Source organism: Lotus japonicus, chromosome 4, assembly GCF_012489685.1.
Source record: "Lotus japonicus ecotype B-129 chromosome 4, LjGifu_v1.2".
Classification (NCBI taxonomy): Eukaryota; Viridiplantae; Streptophyta; class Magnoliopsida; order Fabales; family Fabaceae; genus Lotus; species Lotus japonicus.
Window position 1 is genome coordinate 74406821 of NC_080044.1, and position 26644 is coordinate 74433464.

General features: G+C 35.6%; 3 protein-coding genes across 3 annotated transcripts; 1 reads left to right on the forward strand and 2 right to left on the reverse strand.

Annotated features, from left to right (window-relative positions):
• Positions 1–1956: 1956 nt before the first annotated feature.
• LOC130710729 (U-box domain-containing protein 45-like) lies at positions 1957–6341 on the reverse strand. Its single transcript, XM_057560079.1, has 6 exons — positions 6015–6341; positions 5520–5619; positions 5245–5430; positions 4953–5060; positions 3706–4871; positions 1957–3027 (listed from the first exon to the last, which is right to left on the reverse strand). The coding sequence occupies exons 2-6, from the start codon at positions 5577–5579 to the stop codon at positions 2238–2240; spliced, it is 2310 nt and encodes a 769-aa protein (XP_057416062.1). The 5' UTR covers positions 5580–5619; positions 6015–6341; the 3' UTR covers positions 1957–2237.
• A 5513-nt stretch (positions 6342–11854) lies between these two features.
• Positions 11855–20403, forward strand: LOC130711264 (mannosyl-oligosaccharide glucosidase GCS1). The gene is made up of 22 exons (XM_057560808.1): positions 11855–12247; positions 12335–12408; positions 12966–13217; positions 13392–13566; positions 13858–13944; positions 14071–14139; positions 14318–14414; positions 15017–15099; positions 15287–15394; positions 15992–16113; positions 16308–16415; positions 16508–16581; positions 16983–17108; positions 17207–17274; positions 17812–17961; positions 18042–18092; positions 18822–18878; positions 19002–19151; positions 19239–19330; positions 19434–19543; positions 19632–19695; positions 19780–20403. Exons 1-22 carry the CDS (start codon positions 11951–11953, stop codon positions 19922–19924), a joined length of 2559 nt encoding a protein of 852 aa, XP_057416791.1. The 5' UTR covers positions 11855–11950; the 3' UTR covers positions 19925–20403.
• Positions 20404–22833: 2430 nt separating this feature from the next.
• Positions 22834–26195, reverse strand: LOC130711195 (F-box/kelch-repeat protein At1g67480). The gene is made up of 4 exons (XM_057560705.1): positions 26044–26195; positions 25120–25206; positions 24166–25030; positions 22834–23676 (listed from the first exon to the last, which is right to left on the reverse strand). The coding sequence occupies exons 3-4, from the start codon at positions 24699–24701 to the stop codon at positions 23049–23051; spliced, it is 1164 nt and encodes a 387-aa protein (XP_057416688.1). The 5' UTR covers positions 24702–25030; positions 25120–25206; positions 26044–26195; the 3' UTR covers positions 22834–23048.
• Between the last annotated feature and the right edge of the window lie 449 nt (positions 26196–26644).

The window sequence follows — 26644 nt, forward strand, 5'->3', positions numbered from 1 at the left end:
GATCGCATAATTTGAAAAGGTCAAGATCAATAATTGTAATGTTTACTTTACCCTCTAAAGTAATTTAACCCATTTTAGAGGAACTGAATCCACTCTTACGAGCAATGATAAAAATTAGATATAAACTACAAATTACCTAAAGTAGCTTATTGAAAAATTATGTTCCTGGTGAGATTCTAGTCCCGAAAATCATGATTTCTCAAGGTTCGCGTGACTAAGATCACTAGGATTAGTTTTTAGTTCCATTCCGAGGAACCCCGTGACTAGGATCACCAGAATGATAAGGGTAATTTTAGAAGTTTAACATCAACTTAGAATAAATTTATTACACATAACTACTTTAACTTCTTTTCTTAAACTGTATAAGGTAACTGTTTTTACTTTTATAAATAGGATGAGATGTAGTACTGAATTAAGTTTTTTATCCAATACTTTAAATAAATTAATCAAATAGGTTTTGAATAAGACAAATAACTGAAAAATCTATGGAATAAACTCTAACTTGGTTTGGGGTCAACATAGAGGCCCAGTTTGGAAGAGCTTATTTGAGCTTATCTGACAGCATAAGCTCTTATGCCAGTGTTTGGGAGAGCTTATGCAAACAGCTTATGGTCTGCCATAAGCTATTTTCAGCTTATTTTCATAAGCTACTCAGGATAGCTTATGAAAAACAGCTTATGCTTATACACAGCTTATTTTTAATTTATTTCAATAAATTTTTAAAAATAACTTATGAATAAGCGCTTATGTCATAAGCGCAAGCGCTTAATTAAGCTGTTTATCCAAACGGGGCCAGAATCCAACTCCTAACCAACAACTTCGTCCAAAAAGTCTCTTAACCAACAAAAAGAAAGATTGATGAACCAATTATGCCTTTTTTGGTAAAAATGAACACGTCTAAAATACAACCAAATCAGAAAACAAACGTCGGCCCAATCAAAAACAAGTGAGAAGCACAGTACACAAAGTAATTGTCAAAAAAAGGAAAACAGTCCAAGTCCCTAGAACGAGAAGGCTAGAAGACAGAATCTAACACTAGATATCTACTGTTTGACCAAAAAGACAATAAAACTAGATCTACTGACATCAACACTATCCAGACAAATGCATAAAAGTCACGTTAAGCTGCTTTCAATCAGAAAATCGCAAACATAAACACGCCCTTCACGCAACGTGGCATTATGCAATATGGCCACGAATTGTGGTGGTAACCAAGTCAACACACTCATCAGGAAAAAAATAATATCTGTGAATTTTGAGTGCCATGTTAAAATCATTTGTGACTGTGTGAGCAATAGGCTCCTGAGTTTTTTTCCTATTTTTTAAAAAAGAAAATGTATTTATTTAAGTGATCAGCAAGAGGCTTCGGTTGGCATGTCATTTTCATAATCAGAAAACGATCAATGTTGAGAGACAAATATCAAAATCTACATCACCAACCAAGTAACGCGGGCCATAAACTCCGCTAATAAAAAAGTAGAAACCTTTTTTGGTGAATGCGACTTGTGCTAGCTTCTTAACAGCTTGACTCGCCACTAAGGATGAGACAGGTTCGGGTAAATTCATAAAAAGTATGATAATATTATCTCATAAGGATTAAAAAACCTTGCTGGAATTCATCTCCAGTCCACTTTCTTTTTTATTTAATTATAAAAAAAGATACAGAAAAATGTAATAAAAGTGAAAAACTTAACAAAACAAGTCTTTTCTTCCCATACATTTTTTACAAAATAAAATTGAGTATAATTTTCCCCAAACCTCATACAAACTTGCATATTCAGGTTAGATTGTGTTTGAATATCAGTTGGTAGCTGCGGTATAAACAAACAACAAACACTTCAAATCAAAAAATGATTAGAACTCTTGTGATCAGTTGTGAGAAAGTCTTTTTATGTTACACCTTACTTACATCCAAACACAATTTGCCTTGCCTCATTCACCAAAGGAACACCCGAATGAACATAATTCACATTTACTATAACCTCAAAAATCCTCACTCTTTCCGTGAAAAAGAAAGGAAAAGATAACACTTTGGAGAGATTGATATTACAAGGAGGAAAGCGAAAGAAGAAAAACAAAATCCATAAATTACAAAGGCCTGTACATTTCTTCTTCGCTTTGTAAACCAAAAAAGGTAAGTAGCACCCACGGGAAAAGAGAGAGGAGGAGGACAAAAGCATGGTCATAAATGTAAAGATGCTGAGAGAGAGGGAGAGAGAGATTTACAACCATGAGACTTAACACTGGTAAACAGAATAGCTCTTGGTTTTCCAGAAAAAGCCAAAACCTTTCATTGTCTTTCTTCTAGACATGGACTTGCATAACGGTTTCATCTCAGCAGGCGGCACAGACAAATCACCAGTTTCAGGTGGGGACTGATGAGTCTCGACTGGCGAATGGTCTCGTTGTCGCTGCTCCCGGAAAAGCATCAAGAGTTTCTGAGCTTTCTCCCTTCCTCTTGGGGTCCCATTCACTGATATTGACACCAGTGCAGGGATAACCCCTTCTTGCAGGACCATCTCGCAACATTTCTCGCTTCTGTTGCACAAAATAAGAAGACAAGAGGCTGCTTGCTCCTGCACTATGAGCTCACCAATGTCCAATATGGAAGCCAATGCGCTGATGAGTCCAGGAGCTGATACCATTTCCTCCCTTCCAGCTTGAGAAGTAGCTAAGTTTATCAGAACAGCTATGCATTTTTCTGTCCACACGCAATCACCCTGATCTACAAGAAGGGATTGCAGGCCATTGATAATGCCGGATGAAAGGAGGTATGGGATATTGGTAGACACGGTAGAAAGGTTATAGAGAGCATGGAGAGAATCTTGCTTGCATTGAATATCAGAGTCAGATTGAAGAAGCTGGGTGAGGAACTGTACAGCCTGACTCGTACCAATCATAGGCTTGGCTTCTTCAAGGCAAGAGAGATTCAGATATAGAGCGGTTGCAGAACCATAAGAACTAGTGTTAGAAATCATTTCCTCCAACACTGGCAATACTCCAGCTGATAACATCATTTCCTTATTCCTGTTGAAAAGTATAAGAGATCAAATTCAAGTTAATGATGTGCACAAACGTTAAAAATTATTAAGATCATGTCAACTCAGAAAGAGTTGATGAACCAACTATATTACATCTTGGGGAACTTCAGCCACATCTATTATTGAAAAACACAGTAACTGAACAAACAAAATTTTCTCTGTTTAAATATTCCAATGAAGAACCAGGGCCTCAATACTGAATAAAGTTGTGCGAATACATTCAATGTATTAGTGATCAGCTTTGGTGTGTGTGTGTGGGGGGGGGGCACTATTGGATCATCAGATGCGTCAGTAAAACCATAGAGGCATAGACACATTGTGTAATCTATTTTGAATGTAGGCTATAAACGAATTTTCAGGAAATAGGCTGCTGTCTTTTTTTTGTGAAATGAAGAAGGCCAAACAAAAAAACACAAAGGCATAAGATATGCCAATGATCTTGAAGAGCTAGAGCATTACCACTGACCAGATCTTTGAGATAATGATGAATTTTTAATTAAAGATGATTATCTTAATAAGAGATCATGAAGATAAGACTTCGGCTAAAACGCAAGGTGTCAATTTTTAAACATCAAGAACTGTTTTGATTTTTCAATCATATGATTATCAGTTTCAATTCATGATTCAGCACCTAAAAAGCTAGAAAATATAACACAGTGCATACCCGTTGTTATTCACAGCAAGGTTGAAGAGAGCCATTGCTCCAATTTCCTGAGCCATCAAGTTTCCTTCATGCACAGCTGATTGTAAGAACTGCAAAAGGGCTTCAACAAACCCATTAGCTCCCATAAAAATCCTGGCTTCCTCATCATCCCTCAGCAACAACCTTAACTGTTCCACCACTTCACATTTCCTCTTCCAATTGTTCCCCCGAGTCAAGACTTTTAGAAAACTAAAATACTGCTGCTCAGTATCTTCCTCTTGTGCAGACACAATTTCAGTTCCATTTCCCCCAGATTCCTCTAAGATACCACTCTCTTCTAGAGGAACCACTTTGACACCTTTCGACTTGTAAGAGTTGACACTATTTACAGATCTTGAATTTGTAGATTCAGACCCGGATAATACTAATCTCCAGTAGTTAAGATCAAGAGATTCAGGAGGCCCTTCAGGAATAGGAACACCATTTTGTTCACACCAACTAGCAACAAGACCCTTAACACAGTAATTAGGAGTCAAACAAAGATGTTGAAGTTTTTGTTGGGTCTTTGGGCACGTGTTATGCCCATCACTGAACCATTTCTCTATGCAAACCCTTTCATAAGTTTGCCCAGAAGCAATGATAACAGGATCATACATGAGTTGCAGAGATATTGGACACCTTAACTCTTCAGGTGGAAAAGGCATCTGCCCTGATTCCCTATTATTATCTGCCTTGAAGTTAAAGGAACTAAGTTTTGAAAATTGTCTGTCAAAAGCCTGGCCATGACCACCAGGAACACCGTCCTCAATAGATCCTTGAACAGTGGGAGAACAAGGTGCAGAACCTTGAGAATCATTGTCATCTGAGAACTCGTTTCTAAATAACTTCGAGTATTTCCTCATAAGATGAAAAAGATATGCAACAATTGATTCCTTCCGCTTGTCTTCCTCAGACCGAGCCTTTTCTAGAAGTTTCTTGAGAGCCCTTCTTTCGGTAAGAGCTGCTCTTGAAGATGTGATTCCAAGTCTTGTAGCAGCCTGGTGAAAAGATTCAAGCTCATTACTTTCATTAGAGTCATTAAACTTTCTCCCCTGCTGGAGCAATGCAATCAAATCATCGCCAACTTGCTTCTCTGATGGATCAAGTGCAAATTCCACACACTCAAATTCATTCACAATCTCCTGAACCTGAACACGTAATGAGTCAAACCTCAGACAAGGTCAAACATTGACAATGAACTACAGAGCCATAACATTGAAGTTTATTACCTGACACCCAATAGATTGTGGAACAATATCTTCGACCCGTCTAAGACTATCTTCAAGCGCACATTTAGCCTTCTCAAATTTTAGAAGAACAGAATCCCCAGTTATAGCCTGCATGATAAATTGATGTTATAAATCTAATCCAAGATTCTACAAAATGTATTTCAGGTCGAATAACTTCACCATCCAACAAGGCAACAACAAGTAGCTGTTCAATGAGCCAAGCTAAAATAAAATTAAAAACCTTCTACACTGCATAACCAGAAAATAAAACAAAAGAAGAAATTAATCATACCAAATAAAGTTTACTGCATTCTGAGCAGTGTTGAAGAACAGTCTTAGCTTTCTCTAAAGCTACGTGTAACGAACACAGTGCCTGAATTCCAGTTTTACTCCGAGGCCTCGCCGCTTCTACGGAAGGAAATATCGACAACACTTTGCAATATATTATAGAAAGAGCCTTGCACATTTGTCCATGTAACTGCAAAACAAAACACATACATATTGGTTAGATTACATAACAGAGAATTGAACATGTAATAAAATTAAACATATATATTAATCAATTACCTTGGCATCACTAGCAGCAAACAGATTTTCTTCAACTTCAGCTGCATCCATCATTCTCATTCACCGCGTATAAACTAATCTCAACTATTTTACGCACAACCTACAGAATCAAACAGAGAAAATAAACAAAACTAGCAAAGGGGAAAATCAAGCAAAATTCAGTGAGCTTGAAATAATTTTTACATGCCAATCAACAAATCTCATGTCATCTAATGAGTAAAATTTTCCATTTATGCATTGAATTTAATTTCAAAAAAAATGAACAGATGCAACACGGTTCTAAATCTTCAATACAGGCTGTGTAAGCGAAAAATATTCCAAAAATAGAAGACAACACCATCGAATAATCCATTGAAGGTGGAAAATCGATTTAAAAGATACATCAATTGAATCAAATCAAACACGTTTTTCAGCATAACAGTTCGTGATTCAAGCAAAATACAGGAGAGGTTGAAACGCGTTGAAGGATTAGGGTTTGAAGCAAAGAAGACATACCAAGAAAAATGGAAAATCACAACCAGGGAGGCTTCATGAAGAGAGAAAATGAGAGAGTTGCAGAGTTAGGGTTAGGAAGATAGATCTATAGTTTTGTTTTGTGAGGAGGAAGAGAGAAGAGAAGATGCAGATTTGTTCCTTGGTTTATTCTTCTTCTCTAGTTCTAGTTCTAGAGCTGAAAATTTTGTAAGAAAGAAAAAGAAATAATAATAATAATAGTTATAATGAAGATGGGAAATTGGTTAAATAATAACTAGGTTCAGTTAAATGATGAAGTGTCAGTTATTTTTATTTTTGGGATGGAGAGGGGTTTGTGGAGGAGGAGGAAGAGCAATTATTAATTATTGTTGTTGTGATGTGGGATTTTAACGTTTTATAGTTTGAAAAAATAATAATGGGAAAAAGGGGTTGAAAGGGAATTTTCGAATTTGCGCCGGTTTTCTCTCCCCCGGTTCACCGGCCGACACTTGCCGACCTCCACGTTTGTCGACTACTACACCTGTCATTAAATATCTGATTATTTACAATTTTGTCCTCCTATGTTCTTTCATCATTGCAGCCTATGAATTTAATTTCAAGGATAGTTACATCAACTCACTGTGTAAGGTCACTATGTGTCTATCCTCTGAACCACACTTACATCTAGCAAGCTGTGACAGATTAATTGAAATATGGGAAAAATCATCAATATTGTAATATTTTAGAATAAATGGCATACAATGATAAAAGAAATATAAATAAAAAAAACTTCATCACAAACAAATTTGATTTAAGTAAATCACTGCCTTGTTTTTTTTTATATAAGTAAAAGCCATAATTTTATTCAATTGAAGAAACACGAATACCATATAATAGAATATTCTCTGATTTTGGAGGGTATAGTCTTCAATCTAAATAAGAAATGACATATTTAGTCATAATGTCAGCAACTAAATTAATAGTTACTATATGTACATGCAACAACTGAAAAGAAGCAAAAGGGCGAAAGAAAGAAAGAAAAAAAACACTAAACAATCAGCAAGATCGACGCCAAGTACAAGTGATTCCCCCCAAGATTGCACCAAGTGTGATAACCATAACAAGGGTGTGGGTTTCAAACACAACACGTTGAAAGTCAAGATCTAAAGCCATCTGCATTGCCTACCTTAAGCCCAGCGACTCGTTGTCTCTTTAATTATACCTCATTCTTCATTTTTTTTCTTTGCTACCCCTCTTTTTAGAGCCATGTCAACTCTAGGGTAATAGTTGTCGCATGATAGATAGAGGTGTCAATACGGGCCAGCCCGACCCATATGGGTCAGCCCGTATGGGTTGGGTTGAAAACGGGTTGGGTTGTGTCAACCTGGGGTCTTAACGGATCAGGAAAATATGAACCCAACCCGGCTCGCTACGAGCTCGCGGGTTGACGGGCTGGCTCGCGGGTTGAATGAAAAAAAACATAGAGAAATTAGATTAGAAAATGTTTTAAATGTTATAAAAAAAAATTCAAAAAAATAATTACAGAAATTGGTATCAACTCATAAGAAAGAGGTTTATCAACTCATTAATTTGTATGTCACATTTGAAATATAGTAAAATAATTTTTTGGTTACAAAATATAGTAAAATAATTTAGTTGATAGGATTTAAGAACACAATTATTTTACCGTCGCATTCAAAATAAGATAAATAATAGAATAACCATAAATAAAACACAAAAAATTGTCTCAAATTTAAAGAAATGAAAATTTCCATTTTTCTATCTAAAAATAATCCATAAAACTAACCTTAAATTAAAGACAAATAAAATAATTATTTTAATAAAAAATAACTCTAACCCGACGGGTTGGCTCGCTTGACCCGCGGGTTGGCCCGTCTAACCCGCGGGTTAAATGAGTCGGGTTGCACTAACCCAAGTTCTTTTCGAGCTGGAATTTAACCAACCCAACCCGGCTCATTTAGCCAACCTGTCGAGCTGGCCCGTGGGTTGGAACTCATATTGACAGATCTGATGATAGACCAATCAAAATAAAGCGGCCCAAACACACCACCAAGAGTTATAGAGTTAATGTAAGGTCGGTTTTCAATAAAAATGGGAAAGGATGAGAGATGAAGAAATAAAAGGAATTATGGAAAAATCATTAGAGTTATTTGAAACATTATGTAAATAGGTCCTCACTATATAAATAGGTCCTACTAAAGTTTGTGATCTGCATTTAGTATATATATTCCAACCTGCATTCATATGTATTTGGAAATGTATTATTGCTAGGGATCCAAACTTTGGTTTTGACTAATAATGCAGATCAAGGAAAAGTTCCCTCATGACAAGAGTTCATACTTCTGTTATTACATGTTTCAAATATTTGTATCTTATCGCACAAGGAAATATCCTTAATTGAAAAAAGGAAGCAATGTATGCATGTATATATAAATAATGTAAATTTAGTTGGCAACATAACTACCTAACGACAAGTGCAGAAAAATACCAAATTGCAGAACAGATTCATGCGCAACTAATAATGCATCTCTTTGACATTTAATATGTGCATATAATGCATGTCTCCTACTATGTGGAGCACTTTGAGATCTTGCTATAGGAAGAAAGCAAAACTAAATAAATACCTAATCACTACGCATTTTGTCCTTAGTATGTCACAAATGTTGAAAATGACCCTCAACCATCCTACTTTTTAGAATGATTATTAAAATCATCGTTAAATCAAAGAAGAAAGCCACTTGTAACGTATGTTATATGGATAAGGCTAATGCAGCACGCCCTAACATTTTTGGAACAACTTAATACTTAATATTAGTACTAAAATATTAATTTTATAAGTATTAAGTTAGAGATTAAATATTATATTTTGAAGGATAAAGACCCTATAATTGTAAAAAAACTTGGTCACCATTGACTTAATTTCCTTTCATTTCTTTAATCACTAAACACACTGGTTAGATATAGGCGCACCAATATAATGTACTTATGGCCTGACCAATATAATGTAATATATGGGTCAAGCAACCCATGGCCCAGTCGGACCAAAATCCAAGCAATAAATATCAGACACCACCAAACGGTAGGAGATCTAACATTTTCACGCATTTTTCATATCTTGTTCGTTCTTTATCGCTTTCAACTGCTTAGCTCGTGTTTGATAGTTCCATACCATAACACACACAAAATATTTAATGAAATGGATACACAATTGAGAAGATTGTTTTGGGTGTAAAAAGGTACAGTTCGGCCTGCGAACTTGATAAAACCAACCCAAACCAAATACATGCATTTTGGTGAATTGAGGGGTTATTTGAACAATTTGAACTTTTTTAACTGCAAACAATCACAACAGTTTAGGTATATATTAGGTGTGAGAGGATTGGAAACCCGAACAATCCTTACCAACCCAATGCTACATTAGTGGCAACATTTTACTATTTACCTTAAAAGTGTGGAGTCCAGCCTTTGGGTGTTTAGGGTTTACAATTACACATCTTACTTTAAAACTTTCGTTCTTTCTTTCTTTTTAAATGTACTCCAACAAGGATGAGTCATTACTATCGAACACTCCCCTATTGGGCCTTTGTTCCTCAAATCAACCAACGACTTCTTGGATTTTTCTTCACCCCACTTTCAATCATTTTCTCCTACATTCTTGAGTTTCTGCCCTCCACATATACCTCTCTTTTCATGTGTTTTTAAAATAAGATTTGTTTAAATTCCGAAATAATATTATTTAATTCAATACCCAACTTGAACCAACCTATTCAACACCGGGTTGGTTGATTCAGGCCCAAAAGTAAATAAAAAACCGAATCAACCCAACCCAAGCGATATGATTGTTTAGGAGTTCGGACTTCTAAGGTCAAATTACACCCTAGAACTCTCATATATTTGTAGTTTAAATAAATTTTACATAGAAATGTGAGTACAATTTATTATTTATTGCATCATAAATAAATTACAATAACAAAAATTAATTGTATAAAATCCTTACAGTTGTTAATGTATATTAATTAAATTATCATTTAAAATGACTCAACACTCAACAGGATGAGTTTGCGTAGTTTAATGATGGATGGGTAGACCTACATAGATTTGACGTGAATTGTTAGTCAAGTTAAGTCCGAAAAGTAAACTAGTTAAGTAGATGCCAGTTAAATATTCAATATCGACCTTAGACCACTACATACCACACATGCACACACACATACCCACAAACCTCATAAATATTTAATATTCAATGTCAACCTTAGACCACTAAATATTTGTCAATTAATCTGTCAATTTCCTTGTGTCATTAGAATGGAATATAGACTTCTATTCTTGTTCTTCCAACTCTCCCTTTAGAGCATGAGTCTCCATGAAGAGGATAGGCCGTCATCGACTGGAACTGGACCTTCCTACTAAGATCCTTCAATTCTATAATATTTGTTCCAGTAAAATCTATTTCATGGCAATTCTAACTAAGAATACTCATAGAGCTGTTAGGGGCGCGTCGGCGTGATAAGACCCTCCTCAGCCATTCAAAACTCAATTTGTTATAACATAACACTTGGTGGCTAGTCATGGTTATAACTCTCTGCTTCATGATTAGGACTCTGCTTTATTGTTGGGAAATTTGAGAACTAGTTCACCTAGTTCTTCTTCCGTGGGGAAAGTCTTTTATATATGTTTGAGGAATAGTGTTTGACCAAAGCCATCAGTAGCAAGTTGTGATTCATTTTCCTTATCCAAGGACTTCCCTAAGCCAGAGTTAATGTGATCCTCATCTTGAAATCTACAATATCTTATAAGTTGTCATATGTGACGCTTGATGGCTTGAAAGAGGAAAATATGGTTGATAAGTAGTTAAAATGATTTTTTTACAAATTAATTTTAACACATAAGAAACATATTGTAAATAATATGTACTGAATGTCAGTTGTAAAAACATGATTAATAAATAAATCGATTTTAACTTGATCCACCATAAAAGTTCCTTTTTAATTTTTATGATATATTACATGAGAAAACCATGTTCGAGTAAAAACATGCACTAGTAAAACAAGCTTTCGTTCGTAACAATTTTTTTATTCGTTCACAATATTCGAATCTAAAACCTTAGTTGAAGAGAATTAGCCATATATAACACATCAAACGCTCGTTAATTTAGAACTTACATTGCTGAGTGCTTAGTAATAATAATTATTTGATGAATATATATAGTTGTTGTTTATTACCTTTTTTAAAGCCAATTAGTTTATTTATTTGACCAAAACCGATAAAAGAAATAGCAGCATGACCTACTTTGTAAAACCGACCTAATAATGGGTCATAGATTGCACGTGATTGCCTGTTCTAACATCTTGGAACAGAGGTGGTAGAGACCGCGTTCCTTGCACAAGAAGAACTATTGTTTTTAGATAAATAAAAGTTTAGGTAATTTCACTTCGGTCACCACCAAAGGTCAGAGCATGTCATTAAAATCATAAGTTACTTACTTATGTACTTACGGATCACTCATTATAACACAAATCTTACATTGATAGGGAATCAATTCACACAATTTATGAGGAAAAGTAGTTCGCCGTTACTAATTGAGATACCATTTTTCTGCACCTGAGAGCTATTATACCATTAGAGAAAAAAATGCAACTAGTAAGTACGTACAAACCATAGAAAACCACGATGTTCAGTTGTTTACACTCTACATTCCAAAAACCTACAATCATATTTTTTTTCTGATCCACCTGGTGAGCCCAAACTCCTAAAAAACCAACCAAATTGGGCCTCTGTTTAGTCCGGCCTGGTAAGCCCAAACTGATAATTTCCACGGCCATGTCTAACCAAAAAAAAAAAAGACACCATGTGTTCGTGAACTGCTGCTACTGGTAAACGTTTCACTGCAGAACACTCGCTCACTCACTCACTCCCTTCATTCCTATGTGACACCGTTAATCGCCGATCTTCCAGAAATGACCGGAAGCGGAAGAACAACCGCTCGGAGCAGACTCCGATCCTCCTCCTCCTCCGACGCCGCCGATCCTCTCCGCGAACGGAGGCCCCGCCTTAACCGCCACGCCAGGAGCAAATACGGCAGCTCCATCCCGTTATTCAACAATACCAATCTCAAAGTGGTTCTCGCTTTCAGCTTCCTCGCATTCTTCCTCATCTGGTTTCTGATCCACCACCTCGTGAACTCCGTCGCCCAGCCTGGTCTTCCTCGCGAAGTCACGCCGTTTCCCGCGCCTAAGATCATGGACCTTCCTCAGGTCAATTTTCAACTTCCTCCATCATTCTTCACTGTATTTCTATGAATTGTGTGTGATTTGAGTGATTTAATTGGTGTTTGTTCGCAGTTTCAAGGTCAGCACAAGGAGAGTTTGTATTGGGGAACTTATCGTCCTCATGTCTATCTCGGAATTCGTGCCAGGTTTGATTCATTATCTGTTTCTCTGAAACAGAACTGGATTTTCTTTTTGGAATTGTTATATGCATGAGGTGCATGTTGTTTTGATTTTATTTTTTGGTAATTGAAAACATGAGGTCTCTATGCACCATTTGCTTTATTTTGTTTGATTGCGATGAAATGGAAGCAGAGACCATTTTAGTGGTTAAATCTTTTTTTTTTTGTAGTTTTGATGCTGCACTGCAATGAGCAATCTGAATATATTCTGATTTTTATGAAATTTTGATTGATTAAGCCTGCAAATTGCGCTATATGCAGTGTTGTTAATTGTGGATGGCGGGTCATGGTGGAAAGCCTAAATCCCGCCATACATGACAAATAATGTTGGAAATGGTGGCTATATGACGGGATATTGGCCGTGGCGGAAAGCCAAAACCGCCATGAGAAATTGCCATGGCGGATATTTTGATAACACTAGCTATATGTGGTTTAAGTTGTGTGTTTAGGATGTCAATGTTGAGTTGTGAACAGCATTTTACTCCGGGAGGGTTCTTACTTTTGTCTGTGTATGTTTATATCAGGACTCCACAATCATTGATTGCTGGATTGATGTGGATTGGCGTGAAGGACGGAAGATATCACTTACGGCATGTTTGCAAACAAGAAGATGAGCTGAGTACTTATGGTTGGATAAAGCATGATGGACGTGATTTTGGGCATCAGGTACTGGCTGACCACGGCATGACCTTGACTACTGAGTTTTTAAAGTCAAAGGGGGACGGAAGTGGTTATGGAGGGGACTGGGCAGTTCGAATTGGTGTGCAAGTTGATAAGTAAGTGATGTTGTCAACTTCAATTCACTTTCATGTAGAAGTATTGAGGCAGATTTTTTTTTAATTTGGTCAAAGTTTGATTCCTTGTATGAGTCTGTGCATATCTTAGTATTGCTCTATTGAGTGATTTTAATGTAAAGAGTGATTGGCTTTTTTACTGTGGTCCAACCTCAGGTCTAAGTGGAATGAGGAATTTGGGAGAGGCGCCCAGCTCTTTTTCTATTTGGCTGATGAAGGTGGTAATGCTCTGGATGTAAGTAGAGAAAACTTGAACATTCACGAGAATTCTTTACTTGCATCTGGCTCTCGAGCAGACATTGGAGATTGGCAGCTACATTTAAAATCAATGGTAATGCTAGGAAATGGTGTTATGGTTAAATATGTTTAAGGATCAGTTATACATTGGCATTTTTTGGAGTTAATGGTCAATTGCTTGTAATTGGTTAACATTTCCGTAAAGAAACATCCATGATTTCCATTTAGTTTTAAGAATATGGTGAGCCTGTGAATTTCCACATGTTAAAGCTAACATGTTATGCATGCCTTAATTTAGGTTTCTAACTAGCTAGATGAAAATTTATAGTCCTTACTGTTTTTTTTTTGCCTTTAATTAACCCATTCACTTTTTTTTCCTTTTCAGGATAATCTGGAAATGCATTATTCTGGATTTCGCACACCTCACTATCACAATTTGTCTGATCTTGTTGAGGAAAATCTTGCATCGCAAGTATGTTAGGGTACTTCAATTCTGTTTATCCGATGATAAAATTTTCATGTAATGCAAGAGTACGTGGCTATGGAATAATTTTTTTGGTTTGTCTTGACATCTCTACTTTTGTATATGTCTTAGTAGATAAGAAAGCATACCAAACTGCAGCTATCCGACTCATCAGATGATTCTCCCAATGTGTTAGTTTTTCAGGTAACAGACCATATACACTTCCTGAGACCCATTTAACACTCAATCTCTATTTATGAGTTTCCTTCCATCTCCCTCTCTCTCTAGTCTACTACTACCACTACACTTGAAAGCATATTTCCTTGTGGTTTTGCTCTCTCATGTGCTTTTTATGTGTTATTTTTTTCAATTCACACTGCAGATTATTGGTGGCTTTCCTTTCACGACAGATATTGTACTTATCTCTGGAACTGATTCCGAAAGTTCAAGAGTAGAAGAGCGTGTCAGCAGTCTTACAGGTTTTTTCGACTTCTCCATAGTGTTTGTCCAACATGGCATGTATACTTATGTGCTTTCATGAGAAAGAACAAGCTTCGTTCTTTACTTTGTTGTAAGAGTTGGTCATTCCTCTGAAAACCTGCTTCTCATGTTGATGGACAATATCGGGGCTTATGCGTTTTTGTTGCTAATCTGTGTTATTAATGTAATTGCTGAAATTTGGAAGATATGCCTACCATGCGTTCAAATTCATTTCTTTTGGGTTTTGGCATTTTGGTTTGTCTCTTATGGTGCCTTCGTACTTCAATATTATATACTACCTCCATTCCTTATTGACTGTCCAGAAAGAGTACACACATTAAGAAATGCGATTAATTTTGTTAATTTTCAGAAAAGTATTATTGGTTTCCTCGCAAGGGCATGATTTGGAAAAACATCAATTAATGCTCTCTTGAAATTCTAAGTGGACAAATTAACAATTAATAAGGAACGGAGGTAGTATTTTAAAGAGAACTGGTGCATCCTTTACTGAATATGTAGAATTTTTATTTTAATTGACATTCATATGGTAAGTCAGTGTGAAATTGTTTGTTTGTTTGATTGTTCTTCTGCTCAATGTTAGGCACCTCACTCTCTAATCAACTGAAATACAAAGAACAAGCATTTGATGAAAAGTTCGAGAAAATTTTTAATTTGGCTGAGAAGGTACTTAGATTGTTGTCCTTTGACTTATTTATTCTTCCATTTTACTTCTCATACTTAACAATTTATCCTCCTTGTTTGGTCTTTAAATTGTTCTTAAACTTAGGTTCCATTTGATTGAGTAAATTCACGCATACGCATACGTTTATACGATAGAAATAAATTCTTTAACATAGTAGTGGATTTCCAGGTGGATTCAGAATTTATATCTGTTGGTAAGGCTGCTGTCGGAAACCTTTTAGGAGGCATTGGCTACTTCTATGGCCAGTCAAAAATTGCTCTGCCAAGAATCCTTAATGTAAGTTACTTCAGTTTGTTATTTATAGTCCTTATTGAAGTGTTTGCCACCCCTTAATATCACATAACTTGACCTGTGATTATCATAATTATGAAATGTATCTTTTGTGTGTTCTATTTTTCTGTTGGTTAAGAATAAATTTTAGAGACCAGAGAGAAAGAAGTAGGAGAACAGAGGAAGTGCAATATAGTTACACACCCGTTGCCTTGCATAGAAGCATGTTTTGTATAATTTCTGATTTTCTTCTGATAGGTGGCTATTATGTGGTTCGTCGTTGAAGTGAATTAGATGTGATGTGAAACACTTATCCATCATTTAATTAATCTTTTTCTGTTAAAACAAGATTTTTCTTTGTCAGAATGATTATAGACTGTAAAATAGATCTGGTTTTAGTTGCTGTATATTCATGTGCAGTTGTTTTGCCTCATTACTGATAAACTTCTCATGCTAACAGTGTGGCTTTGCTATTTAAGTACTTCCTGCCAGTGGCTTTACTTTTCCTCTTTCTACCATCATATAACTATCCTTTGAGCTTTAAATTTGCCGTCCGCAATTTGAGATTCATCCAAATATGCAGTGGGTTGTTTTCCTTTGCAGCTTAGAGAACATGTTAATTATATATCATATTGGCCGGCTGAGCTATACACAGCTGTACCAAGTCGATCTTTCTTTCCAAGAGGATTTTTATGGGATGAAGGTTTCCATCAACTTCTAATCTGGTTAGTTCCTGTGCAAATAATATTCTTCATGACCATGGCCACCGTGATTGTTATTATTAGTCTTGTTTGAAATTCTCATTAAGTGCAGATAAGTGCTGTATTTTCTTGACTGTGTAAGACATATTGGTGTTATTTAACTAACAAATCATCTGTGATCTGTAAATATGCTTTATTTGTACATGCACATTAACCAGGCGTTGGGATATTCATATTTCATTGGATATCATTGGACACTGGTTAGATTTGATGAACGTTGATGGATGGATACCACGTGAGCAAATTCTGGGTGCTGAAGCACTGAGGTGTTGTACTAAATATTCTGTTCAAATGTAATTATTGCAGTGGCTTATTGTCTTTAGCTTTCCAAGTGACATAGATTCTTCTGAACTTGCAGTAGGGTCCCTGAGAAATTTGTTCCTCAGCATCCAACTAATGGAAATCCTCCAACTCTATTTTTGGCATTAAATGGTATATGTTAATGTTCCTTTTCTAGTTTTCCCTTTTGCATGATCCTTTTTTTGTAGTTATGACTTATAAAATACATCATTTAAAAAGAGGTAATAAAATATGTTGATTAGAGTTCATGCAAGCCCTAGGCTGTAAGATAGTTTTCACTCTCATATGTTTTGATGCTAATTTCATTACTTGTACGGTTTCAAAAAGATATTTCCTGCTAAAATAACTGCAAATATATCCTTCAGAATAATGAAGGTAGATTTATATGATCATATGGGACATGAAGATTCTATAAAGCATATCAAAGTTACCAAGCTATGCAGTCACATAGCTCTTATTCCTTGCTCCCCCTACCCCCAAATTCCCTTATATATTATGTCCTGACCAAAGTAGTTAAAATTCTGTTTTTCTAGATATAATTAACGGCTTGAAGAAAAATGAATTTGCTGCAATTGATAGAAATGAGATCTCCCTGTTCCTGGAGCGTGCCTTTGTTCGATTAGAAGCATGGTTTGAATGGTTCAATACAACTCAGTCAGGTATATGCTATAATGTATGTGTGGTCTGCTTGAGCACTGGAAATAGGTTGTTAGCTTCGAACCTTTTTTTCTCTAATTATCATCTCTTTTGAACACAGGGAAACAGATGAGCAGCTACTATTGGCATGGACGGGACAATAGGACAATGCTTGAATTAAATCCCCAGGTTTTAATATGCATTCATTCTTAATGTACTTGTCTACAATTTCAATCTTATATGCATGGCTTAGCAGATTAACTTGACCAAAACAATTATTGGCATGCTTGAAACTGATAGCAATGTTAAGGCAAGTAGGCAATCATGGATGAGATTTATTGTTAAATTGCTTTTACCACATGCCAGAAACCTACTGAAGCATAGAGATGGAAACACCGTAGCTATAGACTTGTCACTTTTGGCTATTGGTTGCCAATTTATTTTATGGTGGTATAAACAGAATACAATAGGACTTATTTTCCAGCAAAATTGAGCCTATTGGATGGCCTTATCTGTTGTTACTTAAAACTAAAAAGTCTTAAAAACAGGAACTAGACGAGTCTGAAACCTGAATTCTCACTCACTTGCAGTTATATTGCTCTTTGAACCACCACATCTGAGGATCATGTAACAACCATTGGTGTTTATGTTGGTCAATTATGACAAAGCTTTCTATTCCTGAATGAAGATGTATGCCCTAATTAACATTACCTCTGTCATTTTCAGACACTGTCCTCTGGATTCGATGATTATCCTCGTGCTTCACACCCAAGTTCAGATGAACGCCACTTAGATCTTAGATGTTGGATGTTACTTGCAGCAGAATGTATGCATTCCATTAAAGAGTTGTTGGATAAGGAAACCAAACCTGGCAAGGTATAATTTGAAAATAATAAATGTTGGCAGAAAAGAGTTAAATCATCTAATTTAATTGACATAATGAGTGAATTATGCAGGATTATGGTTCTACTGCAAAATTGCTATCTGATCATGAGTTACTGAACCAGGTATTTTCCTTTGCTCCCTTCTCCCTTTCTTTGGAGCTGTTGCACACCTTGATATTTCATTATGCATCTCTGCTGTTGGTGATGATACACTGGAGCAGGACCAAAAGAGAGTGAAGATTAAGAGGATAGAGAATTAAAGGGAGGAAGTAAGAGAGAAGAAACCTTGACACATCGTTATAGAATAATTAGAATCAGAAAAAACAGAGATAACAAATTAGTATTTTATGGGAAATGTTTTTTTATGTTCTTATTTAAATCAGGTTTCTAATTTGGAAAACAAGGTTCTCCCTGACTTTTTCTCTTACAATCTAGATATTGCAAAGTAGTCTCATTTGAGGGATCCTTAGGTTCTTCATCTAGTCCGTCTCCAAGTTCATTGTCTAATGTGAACTTCTCAAGAACCCCCTGAGATGGATGTATGAGACCTTTGACTGTGAAAACACTGCTTATACATGGAATATTTTTCGCTTGTTTTCTCTTGGCAATTGAAATCTCCAAACGATCTTCCTGAATCTAGTAGTATAAGTAAGATTCTGTGTATCTATCATGTATATTTGATGTGGAGAAAATAAGTTGATTTTCCTTTCCTTTTAAACGGTTTTTGAGAAAAAGAAAGTTCAAACGAAACCATGCTTTCATCAAATGTTTGCTTGGGTGACACTAGAAAGTTAATTTGTTGTTGCTACTATAGTTTTGTCCATTTCTAATTTGTGTTTGATGTCCATACAGATGCATTTTGACGATACATTTGGTGCTTACTTTGACTTTGGAAATCATACAGAAAAGGTATACTGTGAAGTTATTTATGTTTAGTATCATCACACACAATGTTGCTAGATTAACAACAATGCGCAGCCCCTCCATTCAAGTCTAAGAATGAGATTTTCCTTACATGTTAAATGATGTTAGGTTCAACTTAAATGGAAAGAAGTGGAGACAGGACAGAATTATGCTGGACGCCAGCTTGTCCGTGATGTTTTGGAGAGGCCTGTGCTGAGATTCGTTCCTCACATTGGTTATGTTAGTTTGTTCCCATTCATGGGGAGGATCATTCCATCTGTAAGACATTCACATTAATTCTGAATAACATGATTTTTTATGCTAAGAATTAAAAAGGTGCATTTTTAATACTGCTGTCTCATTCAGGGATCATGGGTTCTGGAAAAGCAGCTTGAACTCATCTCAAATCACAGCCACTTATGGACGGACTTTGGTCTTCTTTCTCTTGCCAAATCAAGGTCTACAACCTATGCTCTAATGCACTTGAGTTCTGACTGATTTGAGTGACCTTATTCAGCAAATTGATTATTGTGAACCAAAACAATATTTTATACTCTGCAGTTCCATGTACATGAAACGCAACACAGAGCATGACCTTCCATATTGGAGAGGTACAATTTGGATAAACATGAATTACAGAATTCTTTCAGCTCTCCACCATTACTCCAAAGGTAATAGGGACAGGCCTGGGCAAAAATATCTCTAAACATTCCTCTTCGTATATGTTCCTAGAACTAATCTTTAGGTTTAATCTTGCAGAGGATGGACCATATCAAGACAGAGCAAAAGCTATCTACAAAGAATTGAGAAGCAATTTAATTAGGTATTGTCTTTGTCTGGTACTGCTGGAAGCTTGTTTAAAGCTATTTGTTGTTTTTTAATATAATGTTTCTCCACCTTACTGCAGAAATATAGCTCGCAATTATCAACAGACTGGATTTTTTTGGGAACAGTACGAGCAGGTTAAGGGCAAGGGAAAAGGGGCACATCCATTTACGGGTTGGACATCACTTGTAGTATTAATCATGGCGGAGACTTATGGCACAATTTAGAATAAAACTCGGCGCGGTGACACACGATGCTCCCTTCTCATTGTTTCATCCATGAGTACCACTGAGGCAGTAAGTGGGGTACAACTTTATAGTTGAAATATGATTCCATATTTCCATAGAACATTTTAATGTCTAAAGCCTCTCAAATATCATTATGATGGATGTGAATTAGATTCTATGTGCTTGGTAAGAAATCCTCATATATTCCATCCGGTTAGAATACAGGGAAAGTTGAATGGGGAACGCTTGCGCAAGCGCTACAAATTCATACGGCTGTTGCTTTATAATTTGTATTATAGGCAATTTCTTTGGTACCCCTCAAAATGGAAGGGTTTTATACTTTTTGCTTTGATTTGTCATAATTTCTTTTGTAACATTTTTTATAAATTTGCAACTCAGTGTCTACCGGGTTAAATATCCCACTCTACATTTGCGATTTCAATTTTTTATGATAAATAAAAACATATTTCTTTTGGAAATTACTGAAACAACAAACTCTGCAATACAGCACACAACAACAAATCACATGCATTCATTGATAGCACGTATCCCACAGCCAAGAAAAAAGATCGACAAATATACAAGCAGTTGGTGAAATTCTATACAATATTGAACAGAAAGAAAAATAGAATAGACTGAGGAAAATACCTGGAAAGCGTACATATAGAAATAGGGTTGTTTTTAATTAAACGAGCCCCAATTGATGGCGCCAACCAACATAGACCACAATTGTATTTAGTTTAATCCATTATAAAACCTCTAAATTCACATGTGACAACTTCAGCACTAGTAGTACTTTCTGGACTTTAATATCTCTCGAGAACAACACATATCTTTGTAAAGGTGAGATTTGCTTTTATAAGTGATTGTGGTGAGATTGATCTCTCGCCTTACTATTAGCACACGCACTAAGCGCTAAGAAATTTACGAGTAATTGTTTTTAAATTTGCAAGAATTAGAAATTAAACCCCTAACTATTTAATTAAGGGACATAGTGCTAAAATCCTATATAAACCTACTTCTTTATTACTACTTTTGTGATTATCAGGAACTATGATAGTAATTTTATGTTTTTAGAGACAGATATGTCTATTATCAATTTCTTCAAAATCTCAAGTATGGAGGTTTATTTTAAAAACAAAACAAAAAGACTCACAGTTGGAGGCCATATGTACCTCCATCCAGCATGTTTGAAGGAATTGTAATTTTTTTTAATTGGCCACCGAAATTCCTAAATCGATAAAACTTGAAATTGACATATTGATGCAAGAATATTATAAAGTGAAGTGGTAATTTCTGAGTACCATAGCAATTTTTTTTTTTTAAATTAAGTACCATAGCAAGTTGTATCTCCCAAATATAACACTGAGTTTTTTTTTCAGTTTATATAAAAACTGGTACAACTTCGAATTAAAATATTATATTAACAAGTAATACATGTTAAATACAACCTACCCTTACCTTTGATATTTGGCTTTTATAACAAAATAAAAGAAAAATGTAAGTCGTACTTATAAGGTACAGCCTGCATAAGCATTGTACATGACTAGCAAAGGATTCTATTTTAGATGTATGATTTATGATTTATTTGTCACATTCAGGCAAAAAAAAAAAAGAAAGGATAGGTTTGATAAGTACGGCTAGTTAATATAATATTTTAATTTTTAATACTAAATCAAATATATCATACGTGACTTGTGTGTACCTTATAAAAAAAAACTAACAAGTTGTATTAGGCTATTAGCAAAATACAAGTTACTGTATTTTTAAATCGGATGCTCACAAATTATGACTTCACTTAAAATTCAAAATTCCAAAGTTATGAATTATTATGGGAGAGATCTAAGGTACTTTGATAATTGGTACTCCTATTGAAACAATGACACATGTATTAAGATTGGTTAGCTTTTCCTTGTCTTTAATTTTTTTAATGTGAAATAGAAGTAAATTGAATGTTTGAAAGAGAAAGAACAATCTCTTCAATTCTAGTACCGAAATTTCGCTCCAATTTATGACTTTCTTTTCAAGTTGTGTCTATATATGGAAATTTCACTACCAAGCAACACCATGGTAGGTAAAAAAAGCTTAATTCCTTGTCTAAGGGTAGTTGCTCTAGCATTTTCTTTTGGAAACTAGTTGCCAGACAGTTAAACTGAAGTTCAATTTATCTTTTGTTCCGATTTGTTTATCTTTATACTATCTAATATTAAAGTAAATAAGCAATATATATGGACCGTCATTGTTGGTTTTGGTCCGTCATCGTTCGTTTCATCGCCATAGTAAGTTATAGTCGCAATTGAGAGTAGTGCTAGCCGATTGAAATTTAGGCAACTTGAATAATTATAGGCTTCTTTGTCACTTCTTAACTTCAAGGCTTGGGGGTTGTGAATCGTCATGAATTACCTGACCAGCTGAATTTCACGAGGATTTCCTAAGAGGCCCAACCCAATCGAAGTTGGAAACACACGTTAATTGAGTCAGGTACTTGTAGAAAGAGCGTCCAGATTCATCCCCTGCACATTCATAAATACTTATTAAAATGGATTGCTCAATTCCCTCTCCCCGACTAATGGTAATTAAGATTCTCCTCCCCACATAATTGAAATCGATCTCACTTTAATCACCATTTAAAGGGCTAATGACTACATAAAGGAAGTCTCCTACATTGTATTGGCATGTTCATTAGGGCACAACAATACCTCTCTTTACTTTGTTCTTGAGGATTTATTCGTGATACATATCCTTTTTAATGGAATTAAGGTTCTCCAATGTAAATTCATACATACTAGATCACCATTACTTCAGAACAATAAGTTAAACGACCATAATTTGAAATATTGCTGCTGAAAGTCAATGACGACTATAAATGAATGTAAATAGTCCGCCAGAAACATAAGGGCATGACATGATAACAGTAACAAGCAAAAAACACTTAATTATTGAAGCTTATCTACTAGAAAACGCACTAAATAAGCTCCAATTATTTTACATCCAAACGAGTACTAAATTAAAATCTGACAAGCATATCATCATAGAGACGTGCTCATCACTGCAATCATAAATCCTAGTAAAAACAACAAAAGTCCTCTGCTATATTCTCAACTCTGAAGTTCCTTCAGTTCTTTCAGGCCTTGATAGTAACACTGCACAAGCACAAACCAGATGGTTTTATCTCAGAAGTTCTCCATTCTTTCCCCGGGGCTGCATTTGGATCATACAACAAAGTCTTGTATGCAGGTTCATCCTCTAGTGAGAACAACAAAAGCTTACCATCAAGTATCCCAAATCTGAATCCAATACTAGTACTCCCTGTCAAAGGGACAGGTACCATTTTCCATGAATTGTCTTCAGGATTGAATATTGCTAACTTCCTCTGGTTCTTCCACTCCATGCAAAACAGCTTCTTCTCAAGGACTGCGTGAGCAGTGACCATGACACAGCCGTTTTTCATCTCGCACCACCCCTGCTTCTCCGGGTTGTAGACATCAACAAACTTGGAGTTTCCAATTGTGAAGCTTGACCTTCCACCCATGACATAAAGCTTCCCCTCGATTCCACAGGCGAAACAGCCCCATCTTGGGCGCCGGAGGCTCTCAATCAGCGTCCATTTGTCGGTATCAGGGTCATACACCTCAGCACTGGAGAGACTGTCTCCATGTTCCCCGTAGCCTCCTACTGCGTAAACCAAGCCGTTGACTTCAGCACAAGCAAAGTCGTACCGAGCCACGTTCATGTTTGGCAATCTGGTCCAGCTGCAATTGCAATTACAAACTTTTCATATACCAGTGTAATGATAGTTCCATTCCCAAAAGCAATATAATAGAGTAGCTATAGGAGAGGATCATGGTATAAGAGAAACTATATCTCTACCAGATTAAGAAATACATCTGATATGTAATCAGGAAACTATATAATTAAGATTAAATTTGATAGTCTAATCTTAATTACATAGTTTCCTAATTACATATCAGATATATATCGTAATCTCAGTAGAGATATAGTTTCTCTTGTACCCAAATCCACCTATGGTAACAATAGAATATATATCTAAATTAGAATAGTGGTGAGTGGTGACCATTGACAAAGTCCTACAACTTTATCCATTTACACAGATTATTTATCTAATAACAATGAAATAAAGTTTCATAAATTATGAATAGGTCTTCCATTAAATCAATAACATAGCCATATGTGTAATAAGTTACCAATGGTTTCAGGTAAATTGCAGCAGAAAAGCATACCTGTTGAGGCAAGAATTATATTGGTAAACCTCAGCTGAGACAGACACAATTCCATCAATTGATGCATAGCCAGCCATAACAAGAAGCTTTCCATTAAGAACAACAACCCCGAATCCAGTCTTGTCTGGACCAGGCATTGGTGGAAGAGATCGGCGATTATGACCCAGACAATCCATAACCTCCCAGTGACTTCCTTTTCCTTCACTACCAGCTATTAAGATATACAGCCATTCCTCAACCTGCCCGGCTAATTTTCGCACGGTTAGGAACTCTTTACTTTGAATAAAGCGCCTCCATTTCTTACAGACACCGCCCATAGTTGGGAAGTTAGAACGCGGCACAAGTGCGAGGCAATGTTTTGAAACATCATCAGGCAGCCCTGGAAGAATGGGGTTACCATCGTCGTCATCCGGATCCACCTCAGACCTTAAACAATGATTGCTTTTTGAAAAAGTGGATTTATCCTTATTGGCGAAATTGGAAAAACACATGTTTGGATCTGTAAACCTCTTTTTGCCAGCAACAAAACCAGGCATTTCTCAAATCAGCAATCACACAATATCACTAAGATTAGAGAACTTTTGCCTGAGACCAATCAATCAAACAATGAGAAAAATGTCTTTTCGAGTATCAACTAACTAGAGAAATTCATGATATCCTTCACCAATTGGGATTCTGCAAGACCAAGGCATAATAGAAGTAGCGGCGCGAATGATATGAGCAGTGTAAGCAGACGACGTTTTATTCTTTATCCAGTCTGACTCAAATTCCATAACAGGTGTTCTGCTCCTACAATTATCCCTCTTACTTGTTTGCTGCCAATGATCGAAGTTGTTGTTCGTTCCCTCACACATTGCCCGGGTAACTATAAAATTATGGAAAAAGAAGTTATTACTTTCCAATGTTACAAAGGAAAATAACCAACAGTACTCTGTAACAAAATTAGAGTCATACCAGTGTAGGCCATAGAACTTGCCAAACCTTAGCCTCCCGTAACTTCCATTCTCTTCAAAATCCGCATCAGCTGAATGAATCAAATAACTGGAGAGAAAAAAAGAAGAGCAGCAAAAGATTTAGAAAAATAACTTGAATGATCATAATGTTCAATGTTGAAAGATGCATCTACAGGTTCAACTGAAAACAAATCACTGTTCATAATTAGTTAATTACAGATTCTCAACTTAACATCTAACAAAGTCTACCTTCAAGCGTTTCCAGAAAAAGTGCATAAACTAAATATAAATTTTCGCCACTATAGAATCAAGTTCAGGGATGAAAAAAAAAGTAATAACAAAACAAAACCACAATTATAGATGAAAAAAATGAAGATCACTTTGAAGCAGATAGAATTCAGATCCGTTTTACACAAAATGAAGTCAACGAGATAATTTTTTGAATAAAAAACGGAAAAACACATCTAAATCTACCAAAGCAGAGAACCCTTATTCAACTTGATTTATCAATAAGAGATTCCAGAAACACATTCAACAGCATACTACTAAGTAATAAATTTGCATTTGTACATGAATCTCAGCTATTGAGAACAAAGACATGAATCAAATCTAAAAAAAGAAAAAAAAACAAACATCCAAACCGAATCTGAGGTATCAGAAAACATGAACACACGTCTTCAACAGGAATCTTGAAGAACAAACAATTTTCAGACAGCAAGATTACTTGACAATGAATATAGGGAAGGGAACAATAATCATATAATAAACCAATCCAATTATCCAAGGAACAAGAGTGTGTGAAAAAAAACCAAATGAAAATAACATTAACAAGCAATCAATAGATCTGTAACAAGAGAAACATGAATCTGAAGAATAAGAAAACAATATAGAAGAATGCAAGAGAAGCAAAAACAGAGAAACTTACAAGAAAAATGATGTATGAATGGAAATGAGAGAAAGTGTGTGTGTGTGAGTTTGCAGGAGATAGATGTTTGAGGAACACGCGGTGTTGGTGTTGGTGTAAGAAGCGAAAGGGGGAATGAATTTATAGGATTAATATTATTGTTACCAAAACGGTCGGAGACCGGATAACACTGACACAATCCAAACACGTCATAACTTGCTGTTTTTCTTTTCTTTTTTCACCCATGTGTATGTGTATGTGTATGTGTATGTGTATGTGTATGTGTTGTTGATAATCTTAAACAACTTAACATTGATGAGATAATAACCCATTTTGGAATGGATAAAACTTACTGACAGCAATTTATGTACTATAATTTGGGCTGGTCAATCAAAAACTCACATACATGCCCACTGTAATTTTCTCAATTTTCCTATTTCATCTCTTTTTGTGTTATATTTTAATTGGATAACGGTAAAAACTGCATCTAAATTTTATCCATTTGAAATAGAGTGCATCAGTTGGATGAAATTATAGATTAACCAACCTAAATCAATCAAATAATCAACTATTGTCTAGATTAAAGTGAGAAATAAATTTATCCTTCAATTTGTAAGATACT